Raw genomic sequence first — 21516 nt, forward strand, 5'->3', positions numbered from 1 at the left:
AAAATCTAAAGAAAGATAGGGAGTAGTCTTGTTTGTTAATTAGTAGTAAAAATTTCCTCCATAGGAATGCACAGGTCAGCACGCTGACAGTCTCCCAGTTACCTAGAGTAAGGAGCAAGTTCAAAGCATGCATCCTGGGTCACAGAACCAGGAGGTGTCAGAGTTGGGCCTGGACACCACATCTTCCTGGCTCTGAGGTTCCCCTCTCTATCCATTATGACATATCGCCTCTCCAATACACAATTTTTTTCCAAATTTATTAATTTATTTGTTTTCAATTTTCAACAATCACTTCCATAAGTTCCAAGTTACACAATTTTTTTTTAAATGGGGGGAGAAAGAAAGGCACTAGAAAATTTGGTGTGAGAGGAACATGAAAGGCTTTACATAGAAGAGGCAGCTCAGGTAGAATTTTGAAGAAAGGTTGCATAACAAGTAGAGGTGAGTACATTCTGGGCATGGGGGACACTTGGGCCAAAGATGGTGAGCCAGGAAATAGAGCGATGACATGTGAAGAAGAGGTATGAAGGTGCCTTAACTGGACCTTAATGTTTCACAAGGGGAGTAATGTATAATTACTTAGACTGCTAAGTTGGGGTAGTGGTCAACCACAATTCCAGAGGGCTCATGATGAAACTTGCTCCCCACTCCCCGACAGAAGACTCATGATGCAGACTGAGATGTATATTTTTTGGACACAGCCAATGTGGAAATTTGTTTTGCATGACTATGTTTGCCTATTATAAGGATTTTCCTTTTCTTTCTTTTTCAAGGTACACTGGGGCTAGGCTATGAAGGTCTTTAAAAGCTAAATAGAGGAGTGTATGCATGAGGCCACAGGAAGCCAAGAAAGGATGAGTTCAAAGAACTGTATGGTCAGACCTGCCAATGAGGAAAAGCTCTTTGGCGGCTATAGCTATAGGGAGCATGCATTGGAGTGGGGAGAAGCTTGAGGCAGAGACACCAGTGAGGAGACCATTAAGATAGTATAGGCCATAAACATGCAAGATATCACTATTAGTAGTACTATTACTTGCCTTTCCAGTTAAATTGCTACTGTTAAGAAATGCTCTTCAAATACGGATGTTTATTGGATGATTTGGCAGTAGGAGCTTAGGCCCCATTTCAGCAGCCACATCCCTTATTCATGGCTATATTCCCTTTCCTTATTTACATTAGTCTGCCAGTCATTCAGTCAATAAGTATTTATAAAGCACTGCATATATTCTGGAAACTATTCCGAACACTGAGGGTACAAAGAGGAAAACACAATTCCTGTCCTCAAGGAGCTTATACTCTACTATAGGAGAAAACATGTAAATAAATAAGTAAACACAAGAGAGTAAGTAAAAGATAGCTTTAGAGGGGACAGCTTTAGCAGCTAAGGAGGGGACCAGGAAATGGCTCCTACAGAAGGTAGAATTTCATCGGAGTCCTGAAGGGAGCAAAGCAATCCAGGAGGCAGAAAGGAAGGGTGAAAGCATTCCAGGCTCAGAGAACAGCCAATGCAAAGGCAGGGAGAAGGGAGGTAAGAGTGCCGTATGCAAGGGACAACAAGTGGAATCGCGTTGTTAGATAAGAGAGTACATGATCAAATGAAGACCAGAAAGGTTAGAAGGGGCCAGGTTGCTAAAGGCTTTAAATGCCAAACAAAGAATTTTATAAGTGATGCTGGAGTGAAGGGGAGATCAAGAAGTAAGAGGGTGATATGGTCACACCTACAATTGGGAAAATTACTTTGGCAGCTGAGTGGAGGATAGATTGGAGTGGGGAGACTTGGGAGGCAAGGAGACCAATCAGGAGGCTATTGCAATGAGAAGGGATGATGCAGCCCAGAACTAGAGTGATAACTGTGTGAGGGGAGAGAAAGAAGGATGTATGCAAAATGTGGAGAAAAATTACAAGATCTGGCAATGGATTAGATATGTTGGACAAGGAAGGATGAGAAGTCCAAGATGACACCAAGGCTGTGACCCTTTGAAATGACCTTTCTACTAATGAAGAGAAGGGAAGGGGAGGGGAGAAGAGGAGAAGGAAGGAGAGGGGAGGGGAGAAGAAGGAGGGGAGGGGAGGGGAGGGAAGGGAGATTCCCAGGTCTTATTGAAATAAGCATAAAACCAGAAATAATTTAAACAATAAAAAACTGAGTATTTATGAGTAATTAGTAGCTGGATAACCTCAATAAGATCTTTTTGGTAATGAAACAACCGCCAAATTCCAAAGCTACCAAAAACAATCTGTTAAAATTACAATTCCCATGCCTTTCTCTTGAATTCAACTCATAAATACCTTCATATAACCTTCTATTCCAAGTTCCTTTTCCCCAGTCCTACGAATTTGGAGCACTCCCCACAAATCTATGTGTGCAAGAACCTATGTTGCCCCAAATCTTTCTATAACTAAAATATGACATCATAAATCAGAGATATTTTAGAGCTGAGGATCCTTGGACATCATGTATAATCAATGGCTATTTTAATCTAGACTAATTCTCTTCTATCTTACATCATCATTTTAGATCTAATCAAAACATTTGTGCTTCTTCACTGGTCACAGTTAGAAAGTATTAAGCCCTGGATTCAAGTCATACCACTGATATCCAGTAGCTGATCAACCACAGTCAAGTCACTGGAATTCCCTAAGGCTGTAAATTCCAGGTAAATTGCCGGCCTGCATCAGTGGAAGGCCACAGGTTGAAATCACAGACAAGATGGCCTTTTCCCTCTCAACAAATAATTTGTTTTAAAAAGCCACTCAAAGTCATAATGATCATTATATAGTAGTTTGGAAAACACACCAAAAAAAAGTAGTTATCAATGAGGCCTCCAAAGAAATTAAATGAAATTTAAAAAAAAAAAACACTAAAATTTGCGTTAAATATCTCCCCATCCAGTAGTGCCCTTTGACTTGAGCTGATACATACATGCCCCATTTATGGCGCCAGAGCTGCCCCACCTCCTCACTCCACTTCAAGCCCTGCCCCACCATGGAGGAAGTGACTGATGCTTCTTACAGGTTGAACACAGCCCCTGAAAAATGTTCAATAACTTTCCCTTTCCATTATTGAATTCACACAGCAAAATATGAAAACAACGAAACAGCTGCAGCAAGCAGGCAACTCCATACTTCACTCTTGTCATTAAGTGGCAAAGCAGTTGAAATTAACCTTAAATCCATTTAATCTCATTTTGACAAGAGTCCCTCTATTTATTTGTGGTTCTCCTAAATTTTCCAGAAGTAGGAGGTGAGAGCTCTGTTCTGATGATTAATGATGGAAAGCACAGATCACAGTTACAACCAACACCTAGTAGATAGCCATATGTCCTTTCTGCTGGAATTACAGCTCCATGAACAGAGGGAAAACTACAACCTTGAAACAAGTTGCCTTCCTGTTGACAGTTGCCCTAAAAAAGAGACTTCTAAATAAAACTAATCATTCATCAAAGTCAATCAACTTGATCCCCTGCTTATTTCATGTGACCTCCTTCCCTTTGAAGAAATGGGGGTGGGAGAAGTCTTCACACACACACACACACACACACACACACACACACACAGACGAGCTGGTTTGTTCATTTTTCTAGCAATTCCCATCAAAAGTCCTTCATTAATTAAATTCACTCTCTTCAGGTCTACAAGCAAAGTGGAAAGATTGTGTCCTTGGATTTTTCAGTAGGACCCCAAGGATAGTTCACATCTAATTAGTTTAAATGAATCTTATGATCACAGAACAGCCTCTTTTCTCAAGGGCATCAGATTCATTTTCCTACCCTTGCTGGTGGCTTAGGGTTTCTCTGCTAACTAGACAGAGTCCAAGCACTGAATGTCTTTTTTGAAACGTAAATGAATACAAAGCAAAGCTAACTTGGTTGCGGCTGACGTTTTGGTCTTTGTGTCTACGGTATTTTCGAACCGATTTTCCCACCACCCAAATGCACTGATTACCATCAGAAAGCTTCTTTCGATCCTCTTGAATGAATAGCCAGCCTTTGATTAATACTTCATTAATTGATGCATTGTGTTGTGGCTTCCCAATTCCAAAAAATAAATAAATAAAAAGACCGATCCATATTCAATGTATGTATATACACTTATATCTGCCTATATATGTTAGAACCATCCAATGCACCTTAACCCCAACATCACATTCATTGCATTTGCCTTCCAATAAATGCTGCCCTTTTTTCTTCTGAAATGCTAAATTAGCTCCAGAGAGAAATCAAAGTCTCAGAATCGCCTAAGACACCGGCTCCGGTTCCTCCCATTTGAAGCGCACGGTTTGCATTTTTAGCTCATCCCAGAAGAGGAAGCAAAGTTCTCTCAACCTTAGCGAACAGCCCAACTTGGAGAACACAGCCCGGGAAGAAAAAAAAGAAAAGAAAAAAACCACTCTCAAGGAAGGATGAGCATGACTCCTTTGGGTAACAACATCCACCTTAAATATTTAATGAGAAAAAAGAAAGCTGGCAACCTTGGTAAGTCTATCGCGCCTGAAGCGCTTCAGCAGCACCCGACCGCCACCTGAGCCATCTTGCTCTTACCTCCTAACCCCTACCAAAAAAGGAGAGTAAGTGAGCTGTGTTTGGCTGGCACGGAAGGATCGAAGGAGGCAGAATAGTGAACTGCCTGCCCAAGCTGACAGAGACTGGCGGGCAGCAGGAAGTAATACATAAAACAGAAGTAAGTGGAAGTGAACGAAGGCATGGACAGAATGCATTCCCCAGGAAAGCCTGAGAGATGGAGTATGAGAGGAGCGAGGCTGTGAAGATACCCAGGCCAGGGGAGGGAAAGAGCGCGAGTGGGAGCCAGTCGTGGTGGTCGCGGGTGGCGAGGGTCAGAGAGGGGAGAGAGATGGGCTGCCGAGGAGGGGCACACAGAGATGGACCGCCACATGCCCCAGAAAGATGGAGGGAGGGGCGGTGAAAACGAAGCTAGAAGCGGCCCCAGTGGCAGGAGACTGGCACGCCGGCAGCGAGGAGGCAGGAGAAGCAGGCAGGGAGAAACACAGGGAGAGAGAGGCGGAGGGGAGGCAAAGCCCGGGAGAGGATGCTCCTGTCCGGCTGCGAGGAGGCTGGCAGAAACATAGAAGGAGAAAGGCAGAGGGGAGGCAAAGCCCGGGAGAGGGTGCCCCTCCCCAGTCGCTCACCTGGCAGATGCTGCCCGTGACTCCGGCGGGGCAGGTGCAGCTGTAGCCCAGCTCGGGGGGCTCCTGGACGTCGGGGCCGGCGCTGGCGCTCGGGGAGCAGGTGCCGTTGTTCCTGCAGGGCTGCGGCGCGCAGGGATCCGGGAAGGGCACGGCCGGGGTGACCGGGAGGGAGCGGGACGGCGCCGGACTCAGCAGCAGCAGCAGAATCCCCGGCAGCAGCGGCCTGCCGACGGGGAGCGGGGCGGTCGGCAATGGGGGGAGGAGGCGGCGGCGGCGGGGGCGCCGGCTGGGCAGCATGGCCCGGAGAGGAGCTCAGGGCAGGGGAAGGAAGCTGGAAGGCGCGCGGAGGGCGCTGCGGCGCCGGGCCGGGCCGGGCTGGGCTGGGGCCGAGCTGGGCTGGGGCCGGGCCGGGCTGGGGCGCTGCCGCCGGGGCTGGAGGCTCGAGGCAGGAGCGGCTGGAGCAGGAGAAGCAGCAGCAGCAGCGCCGACCGCGCGCTCCCACCGTGGCTTTTTTGCAGCTGCGGGGATCCGCGGTTCCCCGGGCAACGCGCGGGCGGGGCCTGCGGGGCGGGGAAAATTGGGGGGGAGGAGGGGAGGGCGGGGCCGGCCTCGGAGCCTGCTGTCCCCTGCTTGGGGGCGCAGTGATCACTGCCCAGAGGATGGAAAAGGGGTTACCTTCCCTTCCTCCCTACTTCGCTCCCTCGCCTTGCAAATACTCCCCAACACACAGACACAGACACAGACACAGACACAGACACACACACACACACACACACACACACACACACACCCTCCAAAACCCCTTCCCTTCCCTCTCGGCTCTGGGGGTCTGATGGGAAGTGCGTGTGCCTGGAGAAGGGGGCACGGGGCCGAGGAAGGGATGGCAGGGAGAAGAGGCTAGAGTCCCGTGTACTGACCCTACTGACAGGCGGCTAGGGGAAGAGGGGTGTGTCCCAAGGGCACGGGAGGGTGTCCAGCGAGCCGCCCGATGGTCCCGGGGGGGGGGGGGGGGGGGGGGGCGGGTCAAGACTGTAAGCCGAGAAAAGGAGAGCTTGCGGCTGCAGGGAGTGGCCAGGCGCCTGGCGTTAGTGATCACAGTAGCCCCCTTAAACTGAGAGCAGTGCAGCCAAACAGGGACTAGGTCAACTTGGGAGCTGTTCAACCTGGAGCTGCCCAGGCCAGGCCACGGGAAGTAGAGAAGGAGGAGGGAGGATGCTGCAGGTGGTTGCGTCCCGTCCCGAAGGGGGGGTCGGAACGGTGCAGCTGTGCCCACCTGGGACGGGGTTTGCCCAGCGAGGCCAGCCGCCGCTACCCCTAGAGCCCCTGCTGGAGCTGGAAAAGAGGAGGCGGCGGTTTGGCGCAGAATCCGTGTGTACCACTGCGGTGGCCAGCCTTACCTCATCCACCGTGACTGCCTCACCCCCTTCCTCCAGCCCTCCCTCCCTCCCAACACCCTTCCTCTCCTCTCTCCCCCCACCCCCTGCCACCCAGGAGCACTGAAGCCAGGAGACTGAAGTGTTAGATATTGATCTCTCTCTCTCTCTCTCTCTCTCTCTCTCTCTCTCTCTCTCTCTCTCTCTCTCTCCCTCTCCTTCCCTCCCTCTCTCTTCCTCTCTCCTCCTTTGTCTCCCCTTTCCCCTCACTCCCTTTTGTTCCCCCAATTCTCGGAATCAGAGGTGGAGACAGGAGTGAAGAAGCCATTCGCGCTACTTGTAAAACAACAATTCAGAAATCTTCGTTCTCAATACCTCTACTAATTAAAATAAATTAACTCCAATCCGTTATTGTGGAAGGCTGGAGGCATCAAAGTAGCATTTGCTTTCACCTGCCTTAGGGAAACTTCGAAAAAAACGAGAAGGAACAACACAGATGTTACTTTTATTGGTTTATCTTTAGAGATTCTTCCTCTACCCTTCCCCTAGCTATACCGTTATATATAACTATCTCTTTGGGGGGCAGGGGAGGGGGCGGAGAAAGAACCTAGAAGCTCATTCCCCTGAAGGGAAACCTAGAAACTTGACCAGATTTTGTATGGGAAGCAAAAGGCTTCCAGAAAAACAAAGAAAATATGAGTGAGGGAGAGAATGCTGTCCCAACCTGGGTATAAGCTAGGTATGCTCAGGACAAGGAATAGTTCCACTTAGAAGCCCATCAATGACTTCAGCCTGAGAATGTTAGGAGTGGAAGAAACCTGAGAGATCATCATTTCAAACCGTTCCTATTATAATTGAGGAAACTGAGACCCAGAGAAATGGAGTAACTTGTCTGGCTAGCTACAGGAACCCTTCCTCAACAGTTCTCAATTCCTTTGCCTTCCGTCTGTTAATTATTTCCTATTTATCCTGCATATAGTTTTCCTTGTATATATTTGTTTGCATATTGTCTCTCACATTAGTTTGTAAGCTCTTTGAGGGCAAGGACTGTCTTTTGCCTCTTTTTGTATCCCTAAGGCTTGGTACAGTGCCTAGCAACAGTAGGAGCTTAATAAAAGTTTGCTAATTCATCGACTGAATCGGGCCATTTTTTGACACCGGACCGAGAGTTCTTCCCGCCCAACTCCCACCCTATTCCTACAACACATGCTCCAAAGGTCACTAGCGCGCCAGGAAAATTTTAATTCTCATGCAAATATCAGCCCAGCTTCTCTTCATCTTGTCTTAACCAATATTCGGTATCTTGCAGAAAGTAGCTAAAATCTTTGTCATGACTTGCTTAAAGTAACTGAAACCTTACTGGGTTTGTATTCAGTTGATGGAACAAGCGGAACAGAACAGGCTCACGTTTTCCTTTACCTCTGCCTTTCATCTGACTTCATCAGCTGTAAATGTTTCCATTTCTGTGCCATCCTAGCGCCCTCTGCCGGTCGTACTCTGACCATTCGCGTACTGTTTTCTCTCCGACCCTCAACAATTCAGGAATCAGACTGGGGAACTAAAACTTTTTAACCTTTCTCTCCAACATGTATAGAGATTCTGCCACACCCATCTCTCTCTCTCTCCCTCTCTCTCCCTCTCTCTCTCTCTCTCTCTCTCTCTCTCTCTCTCTCTCTCTCTCTCTCTCTCTCTCTCTCTCTCTCTCTGTGTGTGTGTGTGTGTGTGTGTGTGTGTGTGTGTGTGTGTGTGTGTTTCCTGTACCCCCTCCATATCTTGAAGGGCACCGACTGCCATATCCAAGAGGGGTATAGACTGAAGTAAATCCTCACCTCACCCCAGAGCATAACATCTTTCCTTCAAACAGCTCTGTACCATTGAATCTGACCCCTTCAAACAACAGGAGAATTGAAATCAGAAGGTTCATTTCTTGACTCTTCCAGATACAAAGACTACTCTCTGAGCAGAGATTACAAGTAGAACCCTTCTATTTTATCTTTTTCTTTATTTTTAATGGGATTGTTCCATTAGAAATATACAATACTGCCCTAAACAGTACACACTACATATTCCCATGAGAGGAATACATGTGTAACAAGATGACAAGAAGTGAGAAGGAAAGAATAAGAGGTCTTAAGTTAAAAGGTTAAAAAAGGAGAGGATGCACTCTCCTCCCTCTTTACTCTGGTAGATAAAACCGGAAGGATAAAAAAGAAGGGAGAGGGGCTCCTATAAGGAAACATTTTAGTTGCACATCCTACTACAGAGGTCAAATCTGAATTATCTATTCTTTGCATTTCTCATAAAGGAATTCTACTTTAAAGCTAGCCATTTGGTATAGTGGAGGGGGGCTGGATTGGGAATCCTAACCATTAGAGCTATTTATAAATTGAATGGGCTGCCTTCCGAGATAGTGTTTCCCACCCAAAGGAGGCCCTCAGGCAGAGTCTAGATGACGCTTATTGGGTATTTGGTATTAAGGATTCATTTTAAGGTATAGGTTAGTCTTTCCATTGCAGAATCCATGCCTCCAGTCTCTGAGGAAGTTAATTTGCTCATCTTTGGACTCCTGCCCTGAGGACCCCCCATCGTGATTGGTGACCCAGTGAGTACAAACTAGTCTATTTTGAACACTGTGTCTAACTAGCTGACTCCAGATCATTCATCTTCACAGCCATCCATCTAAACATCCTGCCTGAGAATGTCCATAGACCCCCCTTGCAACCTCTCCACCCCCACTTTCTACCTCTTGTTCTGGAATAACCATTAAGTTTGGAAAGGGCTTGTCAGTTGACTTTCCTAAGCATCCTTTACTCATTTCTACATTTCCCTGCTTTCTAAAATTCATTTCAAGGCAATGAGACCCCTTGACCCTGAGCATGCTTGACTTCCTATATTAAAATTCATGTTACACCATCCCCATTTCTTTTTCCCTCTTCCACTTCTGCCATTGGGATTAAATGCCTAATTCTGGCATCTTCCTCATTCCCCTTCTCCCACTGCTACTGCTACTGCTACTGTTCCCACATACCCCTGGCCACATGGGTACATTCTCTAAGGTTAATTCACAAGAAAAATTCAAAATAATACAAATTCAAAATTCAAATTCAAAAATAAAACTCCAGAAGTGCACGTACAAATCTCTAATCAAATCTTTAAAGTTCTAGGACAGTTCTTTCCTGAAACCTAAAACCTACTTGCCCATTCCCAAGGAGATAAGGAGAATTCCTATAGGAGGCACTCCTACTTCCATAGACATCTAAGAATTTTCAAACCTTCAGCTTTCCCTGAATCACCTTCAGTTAGAGAGCTCCAACCATCACACTGGCTCTTACTGCTGTCAATAGCAACCCTAGATTCTACATGACCTTGGACACTACAGGGTTAGTTTAGCCTTTCCTGACTCTCTCTGATTCCATTTCTTGATCTATAATGATTTGGCATCCTCCTACCTGACCACCCTGAATCAGTCTCATTTGTACATTCTACAGTCTCAGGCACAGTCCCATCCATTCTGCATCTGCTGCTCTGTCTGGTTTCAGCACCATAGAACAAGAAATGCCTCCTAGGTTAAGCTCATCACCTTTAATCTCATCACCATGCCAGTTACTCAAGCCATGATTGACCCTACCTCCTTTAACCTCCTCTTCCCTCTGATTGGAGGGCTGGAGGGTGGAGTTCCAAGTTTCTTTCAATGCCTTCCCTTTTAAATGTCAGAAACTGGACTTTCTGACTCACTGCTCTGCCTGGTTTCAACTCCACAGAAACAAATGCCCCCACATCTGGTACTCCCTGGTGTTCCTCCAGACTATTCCTCTTCCTCTTTCCTGTGTCCTTTTGTTTGTTATCTCCCCCCATTGTGGTAGAGCCTTCTGAACTCTGAGTGGACTGATCAGCTACAGTCAGACATTGATCCTAACAGTGACGTCATTTTGATCCTCTTGAGGAATGAAGGACAACAGCCAACCCTCCCCACCATTAGACTCTAAGCTCCTTGAGGACAAGGAGAGGCTTTCTTAGTATTAACCATCCCCAGCACTTAGTCTAGTGGCTGTCTTTTTGTTGTCTGTCTGACTCTTCATGATACCATTTTGATAAAGATTGCTGTTTCCTTCTCCAGCGAATTTTATAGATGAGGAAACTGAGCCAAACAGGGTGAGGTGATTTGCCTAGGATCTCACAAGTAGTAAGTATCTGACATCGAATTTGAACTCAGGAATTCCTGACTCCAGGGCTTGTGTTCTCTATCCACTGCTCACCATAGCTGTCCTATTTCAATATTATTTAAAATGTAACATCATATGCACTCACAAGTCCCACCTGACCCTGAAAATTAGCTCTTCTCCCAAACTTTTAGATTTCTGTTGAGGACATCAACAGCTCCCTCTCAGTTATTTAGAACTGCAACCTCAAAGTCATCCTTGACATTTCCCTCTCTCATTACCAAGCATTCATTAACTATTATTATATACCAGCTGGTTGGCATAGTTGTTAGAGTCTTGGTCCTAGAGTCAGAAAGACTCGTCTTCCTGGGTTCAAATCCAGCCTCAAACATTTACTACCTGTATGGCCCTGGGCAGGTCACTAAACCCTGTTTGCCTCAGCTTTCTCATGTTCAAAATGAGTTGGAAAAGGAAACGCAGTATCTTTGCCAAGAAAACCACCCCGAATGGCGTCACAAAGCGCGGGACCTGACTGAAAAACACAACTGAGCAACTATATGTCAGGTATTATATATGCTGTGTGCTGGGAAAACAAAAAAGTGAAACCTCTTTTTCCCTCATGGAGTTTGTGGGAGACAATGTGTAAAAATCAGAACGTACAAGATAAATATTGAATAGATAGGAGTTAGTAAATGAACATTTATTAAATACCTACTATGTGCCAGGCACGATGCTAAGCACTTGGAATAGAAAAAGAGGCAAAAAGACAACCTTAGAAGCAATGGCTTCTGGAGGCACCAGGAAAGGTCTCCCGTGGCCCTTTAACTAGATCTTTTTCCTTTTTTCTTTTTTGTTTTTGACAAGGCAATTAGGGTTAAGTGACTTGCCCAGGTAGTAAGTGTTAAGTATCTGAAGCTATATTTGAACTCAGGTGCTCTTTATTCCAGGGCTGGTGCTCTCTGCATTTCGCCACCTACTTTGCCACACCCTGCCCCCTTTACATGAATCCTAAAGAAATCCAGGGAATTCTAAGAGTCATAGGGGTAGAGGGAGAACATCTGGTACAAGGAAACAAAGCATATGGAACAAAGGTTCTAGTACAGGGAACAAAGGTACAATGGAATGTCCTCTGTAAAGAAATTGGCAAAGGGAACGGAGTTTCCTGTGTGAGGACCAGTAATCAATCATCATTCCCTGCCAGTTCTATTTCTATGACATGTCTTACTCCAGTGCCATCTCTCCACTCATGATTATTACTCCAGTTCTTCATCAGCTTTCACCTAAAATACCCTAATAGTCTATTAATTGGTGTCCCTTCAGTGGAATAGGTTAGGCACTCAAGACAGTAGTCAATGAATATAGCAGTCTATTGTTAGAGAAACCCAAGGATTACAGCTTCTGGGATAAGAACTCACTGTTTGATAAAAACTGCTGGGAAAACTGGATAACAGTGTGGCAGAAACTGGGCATGCACCAATGCCTGACATCATACACAAGAATAAAGTCCAAATGGATACATGATCTAGGTATAAAGACTGATACTATAAACAAATTAGTGGAGCAAGGAACAGTGTATTTGTCAGACTTAAGGAGAATGGAGAAATTTTTGACCAGAGATAGAGAACATTATGGAGTGCAAAATGGATAATTTTGATTACATTAAATTGAAAAGTTTTTGCACAAACAAACTCAATGCAACTAAGATTAGGAGGGAAGCAGAAAACTGGGAAAGAATTTTTTCAACTAGTGTCTGTGTTAAAGGCTTCATTTCTAAAATATATAGAGAAGTGAGTCAAATTTACAAGAACGTAAGTCATTCCCCAATTGATAAATGGTCAAAGGATATGAACAGGCACTTTTCAGAGGAAGAAATTAAAGATATCTATAGTCATATGAAAAAATGTTCTAAATCACTATTAATTAGAGAAATACAAATCAAAACAACTCTGAGGTACCATATCACACATCAGATTGGCTAACATGACAAAACAGAAAGATGATAAGGGTTGGAGAAGATGTGGGAGAGTTGGAACACATTCATTGTTGGTGAAGCTATGAGTTAATCCAACCACTCTGGAGAGGAATTTGGAACTATTCCCAAAGGGCTACAAAAATGTGCATACCTTTGGTCCAGCAATATCATTTCTAGGGTTATATCCCAAATAGATCATAAAAATGGGAAAGGGTCTCACATGTACAAAAATATTTATAGTAGCTCTCTCTTTGTGGTGGCCAAGAACTGGAAATCGAGGGGATGCCCATTAACTGGGGAATGGCTGAACAAGTTATAGTATATGAATGTAATGGAATACCATTGTGCTATAAGAAATGATGAACGGGAAGACTTCAGAGAGGCCTGGAAGGGCTTAAATGAAGTGATGCTGAGTGAAAGGAGCAGAACCAGGAGAACTTTATACACAGCAACAACCACAGTGTGTGAGGACTGTTTCTGATAGACTTAGCCCTTCACAGCAATGCAGGGATCTAAAACATTCCCAAAGGACTTGAGGCAAAATGTCATTCACATTCAGAGAAAGAACTATGGAATTGGAACACAGAATGAAACAGAATATTTTCTTTTGTGTTAAGTTTTGTTTTGTTTTTTCTCATGGTTTCTTCCATTCATTTTGATTCGTCTATGCAACATGACTAATATGCAAATGTGTTTAATAAGAATGTATGTATAAAACCCATATAAGATTGCATACCATCTCGTTGAAGGAGGGCAGAGGGAGGGGGAGAAAATCTAAGACTTATGGGAGTGATTGTAAAAAACTGAAAACAAATAAATTAATTTTAAAAAAATTGGTGTCCCTGTTTCCACTCTCCCCCCAGCTAATGCATCTTCCACACAGCTGACAAAATAATCTTCTTATAGCATAGGCCTAATTGTGTGACTTTCTTACTCAAAAAACTTCAAAAAAACCTTTGGGAAAAAGCTGCAAGCTTCTCTTCCTGGCATTCAAAGCCCTCCATAATCTGGCTATAATCTTCCTTTTCCAGATTATTTCCCATTTCATCCCTTCTGCTACTCTGTGTTGTGATCTAACAGGACTACTGGCCACTTGCCATACTCAGCATTCTACCTCTCACCTGAGTGTGTTCTCTTCATTTGTACCCCTTACCTGGAATGTACCTTGTCCTCAACTCTGACTCTCAGAACATTCATCCACTTATAGTACCTACTCAGTAGGCCTTAATTGGGCCATACTGCACTCTCCTGCTAAATGAGGGCTACTCCCTGAAGCATTTGAACCAAGGGTAGCCTCCTTTCTTTACTTGAATTTGAAAAAGATATAACCCTTGATCAGTTTCTCCTGGGCATGTCAATTCCCTCATATGGCACAAATGCCTCTCCAAACATGTAATTATATGTCAGCATCCATACTCAGGAAAAAGAAAGCCACACACAAGACTCACAATGTCCAAAGGAGATGTATTAAGAGGTAGTCTTTAGAGCTGCTTGAAGATGGGAATGGAGCCTTCTGGCCAGATTCAGATGGTGTGACACCCCCAGATATGGCTTCCCAGCTTTCCCTTTTGTATTGGAAGAGTTCTATAGTATGATTCCTCCTTTTCTGGGAATCCAGGATGATGTTTCATGGAGAGCAAGGTGCTGGCTGCTACGCTTTGGGATCTTTGGTGGAGTAGGGTGAGAATAAAGAGCAGAGCACAAAGGGAACAAGCATTTATTAAGCACCTACCACCTACTTGCCAGATACTGTGCTAAGTACTTCATAAATCATGACAATTATTTTGATGATAACTAACATTTATATAGAGTTTATTTTGTGCCAGACCTGTGATAAGTGTTTTACTACCACACCACTACCTTGGCTACTACTATTTATAATAATAGCAATAACTAACATTTCTATAGCACCTCTTCTGCACCACACACTGTGCTAGGTACACTACAACTAATAATGATGATATTAATATAACGCCCACCTTGCTCCAGGCACTGAACTGGTGCTGAGCACTTGACAATCATTATATCATTCAGTCCTCACAACAACAAGGTGGGTGCTATTATCATTCTCGTTTGACTATTCAGGAAACTGAGCAAACAGAGGCTGTGTGATCACACAGCCAGCATTATCTGATTTGATCCAATGAGAGTCTAGGAGTGCAGAAGTCCTTGATTCACCCAACAGAGTAGCAAGGACGGCCCCAGGTCCTGGGGCCCAGCTGGACTCTGATTGACACTTATCTCTGAAGTTATTATTGGGCAAAGAAGGGCAGGTCTTCTTCTGATGTTGGGTGCAAAGAGCAAGGAACAATGACCACTTCTTTGGGTGTAATGCCAATCGTTTGTCAAGTGCCAGGAGAGTGACTTTAGGGGGTCTTCTCATGTGAGGAATCAAAGGAGTGTTTGTTTCTTCCCTTGGACAGATTTTGTAAAAAAAAAAAAAAGGGGGGGAGGGGTGGAATAAAGATCTTGACAAGGCTTTACTAACTCCATATAAATATGTGAATGCATGAGAATATTCTATAGCACACAATGTTCATTCATGGGAATTCCTCAGAATAAGGAAGAACATTGGCAGTTACAGAATTCTAAGAAATATCACGATAGCCTTATATGTATAATGAGAAAGTGATAGAGGCCTACAGAGACCATCTTCTGGAAAGCTTCGAAAAAGTTAAGGTTCTATTGACCCTGACACACCCGCTTCAAATTATCTTGTATTTACTGTCTGAGCTATCTGTCTACTGATGGTGTACCTGCTAGGGCACATTTCCAAGTCATTTTTCTCCTTCTTTGCTCACCTATTCTCCCCATTCCCCTCTATCAGAGCTTGACATTCTAGGCTCTCAGAGGTGAGCTTTACAAAACACTTCCTAGCTAGCTATCTAGCTATTTCCAAACCATCTCCCTTTCCCATATTGCCCACTTCTAGTTTTCTGTTATTGGGTTTTCTCCCATAAGAATGTAAGTTTCTTGAAGGTAACATTTTGCCTACTTGTATTTTTGTCCCCTGCATGTATCTCAGTGCTAATCAAATGATTTATCATTCATTCATTAATTCCAACTCCCATTGGAATGTAAATTTCCTGAGGGAAAGATCTATTCATTTTTTACTCTATATCCAGTAGTGGAAACTAGAACACAATCTCTTGCCTTCAATCCCAGTGCACCTTCCATGACACACCACCCTGCCTCCTCCTCCATCTCAAAAAACTTTCCTGTGAGGGAACTTTCTGTAGTAACTGGAGAGTATGCCTAGAAGCACAAAGAGCTAAGTTCAAGTTTGACCTTGGTCACAGGCGGGGCTCTGTGAACCTGGATTCCCTTTCCTATAGTCTGTAAGACTATAAATTGCAGATGTGGTGCCAGTTTGCCATTGATAGAAGAAGTTCCTTCCTGGGAACCCCTAATTTGGATTTGGCCAAAAAAAATCTTAAATTTGATTATTCTTAAACACAGCAAAATAGGAAAAGGAGAAGAGAAGCATGTCTATAGCACCTACTATTTATGAAGCACTTTGCAAATAGTATATTATTTGCTCTCACAACAACCCTGAGAGGAAGGGGTTATTATTATCTCCATTTTACAGTTGAAGAAACTGAGGCAAATTGTTATTAAACCAGAGTTATATCATTAGTAAATGTCTGGGGCCGGATTTGAACTCAGGTCTTGTTGATTTCAGATCCAAGGAGGCATCCACTGTGCCACCTCACTGCTCTTGACTTCATAACAACCCTGAAAGGTAGATGCTATTAGTACCACCATTTTACAATGGAGGGAAATGAATAAATACTGGTTAAGTGATTTGACCAGGATTACACATCTAAGTGTCTAAGACCAGATCTGATTCCAGGTACAGCACTCTGTCCACTGTGCCACCTACCTGCCCGTTCCTTCCTCCTTAATAGACTCTCCATGCTGTTTCAATGCCCTGCATCACCATACCCATCCTTAGGGATAGATGAGTCATAAAATAAAAAGATAGATGAGTTAAAAATAAAAAGAAGTTACTTCATATTGCTCTATGGAGGTTGGGGAGTGATATAGCAGTAACCTGAGAAGACAAACTGGATCCAAAGCTATTTCTCTTCTGTCTTAAAGGCAATAGGAAGCCACTGAAACGTGGGGAAAAGAGAGACATGGCCAGACTTATGCTTTAGCAGGTATTTACCAACTTGGCAGCTATATGGAGAATGGATTGGAAGGGGACGAGACTGGAGGCAGGGAGCTCAATGAGGAGGCTGCTCTAATGGTCAACAGACCATAGGGAATGAGGGGTGGAATTTCTAAAACTTTCCCTCATGCTATGGTTCATCCCTATAATAGAGGCTTCAAAAATAACTTTAGATCTATTTTTAAATGGCAAGTTTTAAGATGCAGTCAATCATCCAGATGTTTTTTCTTAATATCATGCCAAACATCTGACTAGATTCATTTCTTTTTTTTTTTAATAATGTCAGTCTGTTGGCAGATTAGAAGGATGTTGTAATCATAGAAAGTTTTAATTTCAGCAAAGCATCTGAAAACTTCTTATACATAAAATTGAGGAATGTGTCTGATTACATAATTAGGTATATTTACAGCCAGGGGAATGGCCAGCTCCAGAGTGTTGGTTAAGGCAATGCTATTACCTAGAGGAAGGTCCCTAGTATCAGGATGCAGGTTACTGTTCTTGGTTCACTCTGTTCCATATCGTAATCAATAACCAGGGTGAAGAAAATGTTAAAGGTGGGCTTGTCAAATCTGCAAATGCCACAGATCTGGGAAGGAGGCTGAATGTAGTAAGTGGCAGAATGGAGATTTTAAATAGCCTCAAATCCATTCATTCATGGGTAGAAATTATTTGGGGTAGAACCCTGAGGCAAGACTACCAACATAAGGTAGTTATGTGGTACAAGAGAGTGGTAGTCCTGGAGCCAGGATGATGTGAATTCAAATACAACCTCACATACTTATTAGCTGTGTGACCCTGGGCAAGTCCTTTAGCTTCTAGTTGTCTCAGTTTTCTCATCGTAAAATGGGGATAATAATAGCACCTTCATCCCAGGATTGCCATAAGCATAAAATGAGATAATATTTATAAAGTGTTTAGCACAGTGCCAAGCACATAGTAGGTACTGTATAAATGATAACTATTATTATCGCTGAGATGAAATTTAACAAGGACAAATACAAATTCCTTCCTTCATGTTCAAAAAAGTCAATTGTACAGATTCAAAAGGGAATGCCAGACAAGACAATAATTCATATGAAAAATTTTTTCAGTTGACATCATCATCATCATCATCATAGTAACTCACTTTATGTAGCACTCACTACGTTCCAGGCACTGCGCTAATCACTTTACACATGTTATTTCATTTGGCCCTCACAACAACCCTAGAATTTAGGTGCTATTGTTATCCCCATTTTACAGATGAAGAAACTGAGGCAAGCAGAAGTTAAGGGACTTGCCCAGGGTCACACAGCCAGTAAGAGTCTGAGGTCAAATTTGAACTCACATCTTCCTGACTTTGGGTCCCATTCTCTTATCTACTCTGCCACCTAAAGGGGTCAACAGTTGTTTTAAAAAAATGCAATCACATACTTCCTTTTTTGAATAGATCCCTTACCTCATTAGTATAACTATCTCCTTCAAATGGTTTTGATCACCATCTCCTTAGGTCTTCTCTTGCTGGGAATTCTTGCCCAGTTTTGTCCATAAATCTTCTACAAAGGATTCTCCCAGTGTGCTGGAGGACTTCTTTTGAATAAAAGGAATGCAAAAAAAGAGGCACATCCCAAGTGCCCTCTTCTACAATCAGCCTATTTCCTTTCATGAATGTTCTTAAAGCTACTCCTTGTGGACAAGTAATTGTTAGTCAGTCTACTTAGACTCAACATGTACTTTTCCATTCATATATTAAATAATATATATTTCCATATACACTCATTGTATGGGCAGAACTAGAACCAATGAGTATGTGTACATTTATATCTGTATATCTCGATATTGATATTGATCTATATAGAGATCTATATTGATATATAAACCTAGGTACTTATGTAGGGATAGATAGATAAATGGTTGGATAGACAGATAGAAGGATGGATGGATAGAAAGAAAGAGAGAGAAAGGAAGGAAGGAAGGAAGATGGATGGATGGATAAATGGATGGATGGATGGATGGATGGATGGATAAGATAGATAAATAGACGATAAATATAGAAAATCATAGAGAGGAAGATTCCACACAATATAAGGAAAAACTTTCCTGGAAAGGATAAAATTTCCTGACAAAGGGAGTTCTCCATTAAGAAAAGACTAGAATGCCAGAGATACAAATGCAAAAGTGAGATGTTAATCTCAGCTCTAAAATCGTTTACATTCTAGGACAGAGAGCAGTGGTCAGGCAGTGCTGGCCAAGAAGTGGAGTTTGTTTATGGGAAATCATAAAGATTCCAAGTGGAATCATATGGCAACTGGTTGTCTGACTTTTTTTATTAGCAATGACACTATTGATTTAAAACTATTTGGTTATTACTTTCTATTACTGTGGAATGTAATATGTGGCACTTGAACATATTCCTGGAAATTCAGAACTATTTACTTTCCTTTCTCCCATTATAAACATGTGTGTCTAAGCAAAATAAATTCCCATGTTAGCCATATCAAAAATAAAAATTAAAAAAATGCCTCAAATAAAGAAAATAGAAAAGACTAGATAACCATCTGTGTGATGCTATAAATGGGGTTTCCTGTCTGAGTAGGAAAATAGATCCAGTTAGCACCACAGTCCCTTCCAATCCTCTGACTGGATGACTGGAGCAATGACCTTGCAGCTGTAGTCCTGAGTTTGGAATTAGGAAACCCATTTAGACACTAACTAGCAGTGTACTAGCTGCTCAACCACTCTGACCTTCAGTTTCTTTATCTGTAAAATGAGAATCCTAGAATAAGAATCAAATGAGATATGTATAAAGTACTTTATAAACCTTAAGACACTATAGAAAGATGAGCTATTATTGTTGACTGATAATAGCAGAGCTAAAGGTGTTACAGGTCCTCCTGTTAAAGCCATGCATTCTGGTACAGTAGAAAAATTCTGGGTTTCAGTTCCTTATCCTCTCCCCCTGATACTTTTACAGTAGCTCTCTGCCTCCAATCTCCCTCCTTTCTAATTAATTCTCCACAATTGATATTATCATTGATAAACACTATTGATATGTATCATCCTCCACAATTGATGTATATGTGTGTGTGTGTATACATATATATATATATATATATATTCCTGCCAAATTGATGTTACTAAAGCACGGATTTGACTGTTTCACTCCCCTTCTCAAGAAGTTTCCCTGGCTCCCTCTTGCCTTTAGGATAAATTAATTATGATTAAGATCCCTTATGAAAGTGCTCATTGGGACATGTATGGTTAGCATATGAAATTTTTTTTAAAAGACCCTCATGCTACCCCAAAGGTGGCAGGAGATGCTCTTTGTTAAATGAATCTCCACACATTCCATTGCAATGTTTCTGAGTGACAAAGAAGTCCTCTTAGTTGCAGCCACTTCTAGTTCTGATTCCCCGTGAGGAGAAAGGATGACTTTTGAAGACAGGTGATTGAGTTCAAGGAAATGCCCAGCAGAGCTTAGGCAGCCTAGAGAGTTGGGATCAGACTGTGGTGAAAGAATTTACTGGTCAGAGATTAGTGCCAAACAGCCAATGGAAACCTACTTGTGTTAGGTAAGGTGAAAGCCAAGCCTTGGTAATATTCAGGGGAGTCACGTCTTTTCTGAGTTCAAGGCAATTAAATACAAATGCCACTTCAGAGTCCCAGTGTAAATAGTGTAGGATACTCTTCAAGTGTTTTTTAAAAGACCTCACGAAATATAAATGATACCCATAAACTTTAACCCACAGGCAGCATAAAATTTCTAGTATTTCTTTAGCGAGCAATAAATATTCTGTTTTCTCCTTTCATAATAAGACCCAGCATTTGTAGAGAGCTTTAAGTTTTGCAAAGTACTTTATCTATCTTTCCGTGTGTGTGTGTGTGTGTGTGTGTGTGTGTGTGTGTGTGAGGGTGTGGGTGGCGGTGGGGTGGGGGTGTGGGTAGGGGGGTATATATATAATCTCACATATTTGAGCTTTACAACAGCCCTGTTCTTGTGCTATTACTATTCCTACTCTACAGATGAGGCAACTGAGGCTGAAAAAAGTTAAGTGACTTGCCAAGGGCTACACAACTCTTGTCTGAGATAAACTCAAGTCTTCCTGACTCCAAACCAGTGGTTCTCAAAGTCTGGTCCAAAAGTGTCATCCAAAGTTGGAGTCTCCAAGACCTTTTCAGGGAGGTTCATGAAGTCAAAACTATTTTTATTATAATACTAAAATTTTAATTTCTAATATGATAAATATCAATAAGAATAACCCACAAAAACAAAAGCTCTTGGGGGCCCTCAATAAATTGAAGAACATTTGTTCCAGTCACATCCAACTCTGCCTGAGCACATTTGGGATTTTCTTGGCAAAGATACTGGAGCGATTTGCCTTTTCCTTCTCCAGCTCATTTTTTACAGAGGAGGAACTGAGGCAAACAGGATTAAGTAACTTGCCCAAGGTCATACAGCTAACAAGTGTCAAAGGTCAGATTTGAACTCATAAAGATGAGTCTTCCAGATTCTGAGCCCAATGCTCCATTCACTATGCCAGCTACTTACCCTTTTAAGAACATAAAGGGATCCTAAGACCAAAAAGTTTGAAGACCACTGTATTGTACCATGCCCTGCAGGCTATTTAAGCATCCTAGTATGGAAAATTCCCATGGATGATTCCCAAATACTGTGGTCAAGAAGGATTACTGCTTTTCACCTCAACCTGCTC

The 21516-nt window shown here is 42.9% G+C and overlaps 1 protein-coding gene across 1 annotated transcript in view; it reads right to left on the reverse strand.

Annotated features, from left to right (window-relative positions):
* The window catches only part of DNER (delta/notch like EGF repeat containing), a 351957-nt gene extending 346396 nt beyond the window's left edge, over positions 1–5561 (reverse strand). The window contains exon 1 of the mRNA XM_072618085.1: positions 5147–5561. Coding sequence (XP_072474186.1) covers positions 5147–5443 — 297 coding nt within the window. The 5' untranslated portion in view covers positions 5444–5561. The remainder of the gene's footprint in view (positions 1–5146) is intronic.
* Between the last annotated feature and the right edge of the window lie 15955 nt (positions 5562–21516).

This window comes from Notamacropus eugenii, chromosome 6 (assembly GCF_028372415.1).
Source record: "Notamacropus eugenii isolate mMacEug1 chromosome 6, mMacEug1.pri_v2, whole genome shotgun sequence".
NCBI lineage: Eukaryota > Metazoa > Chordata > Mammalia > Diprotodontia > Macropodidae > Notamacropus > Notamacropus eugenii.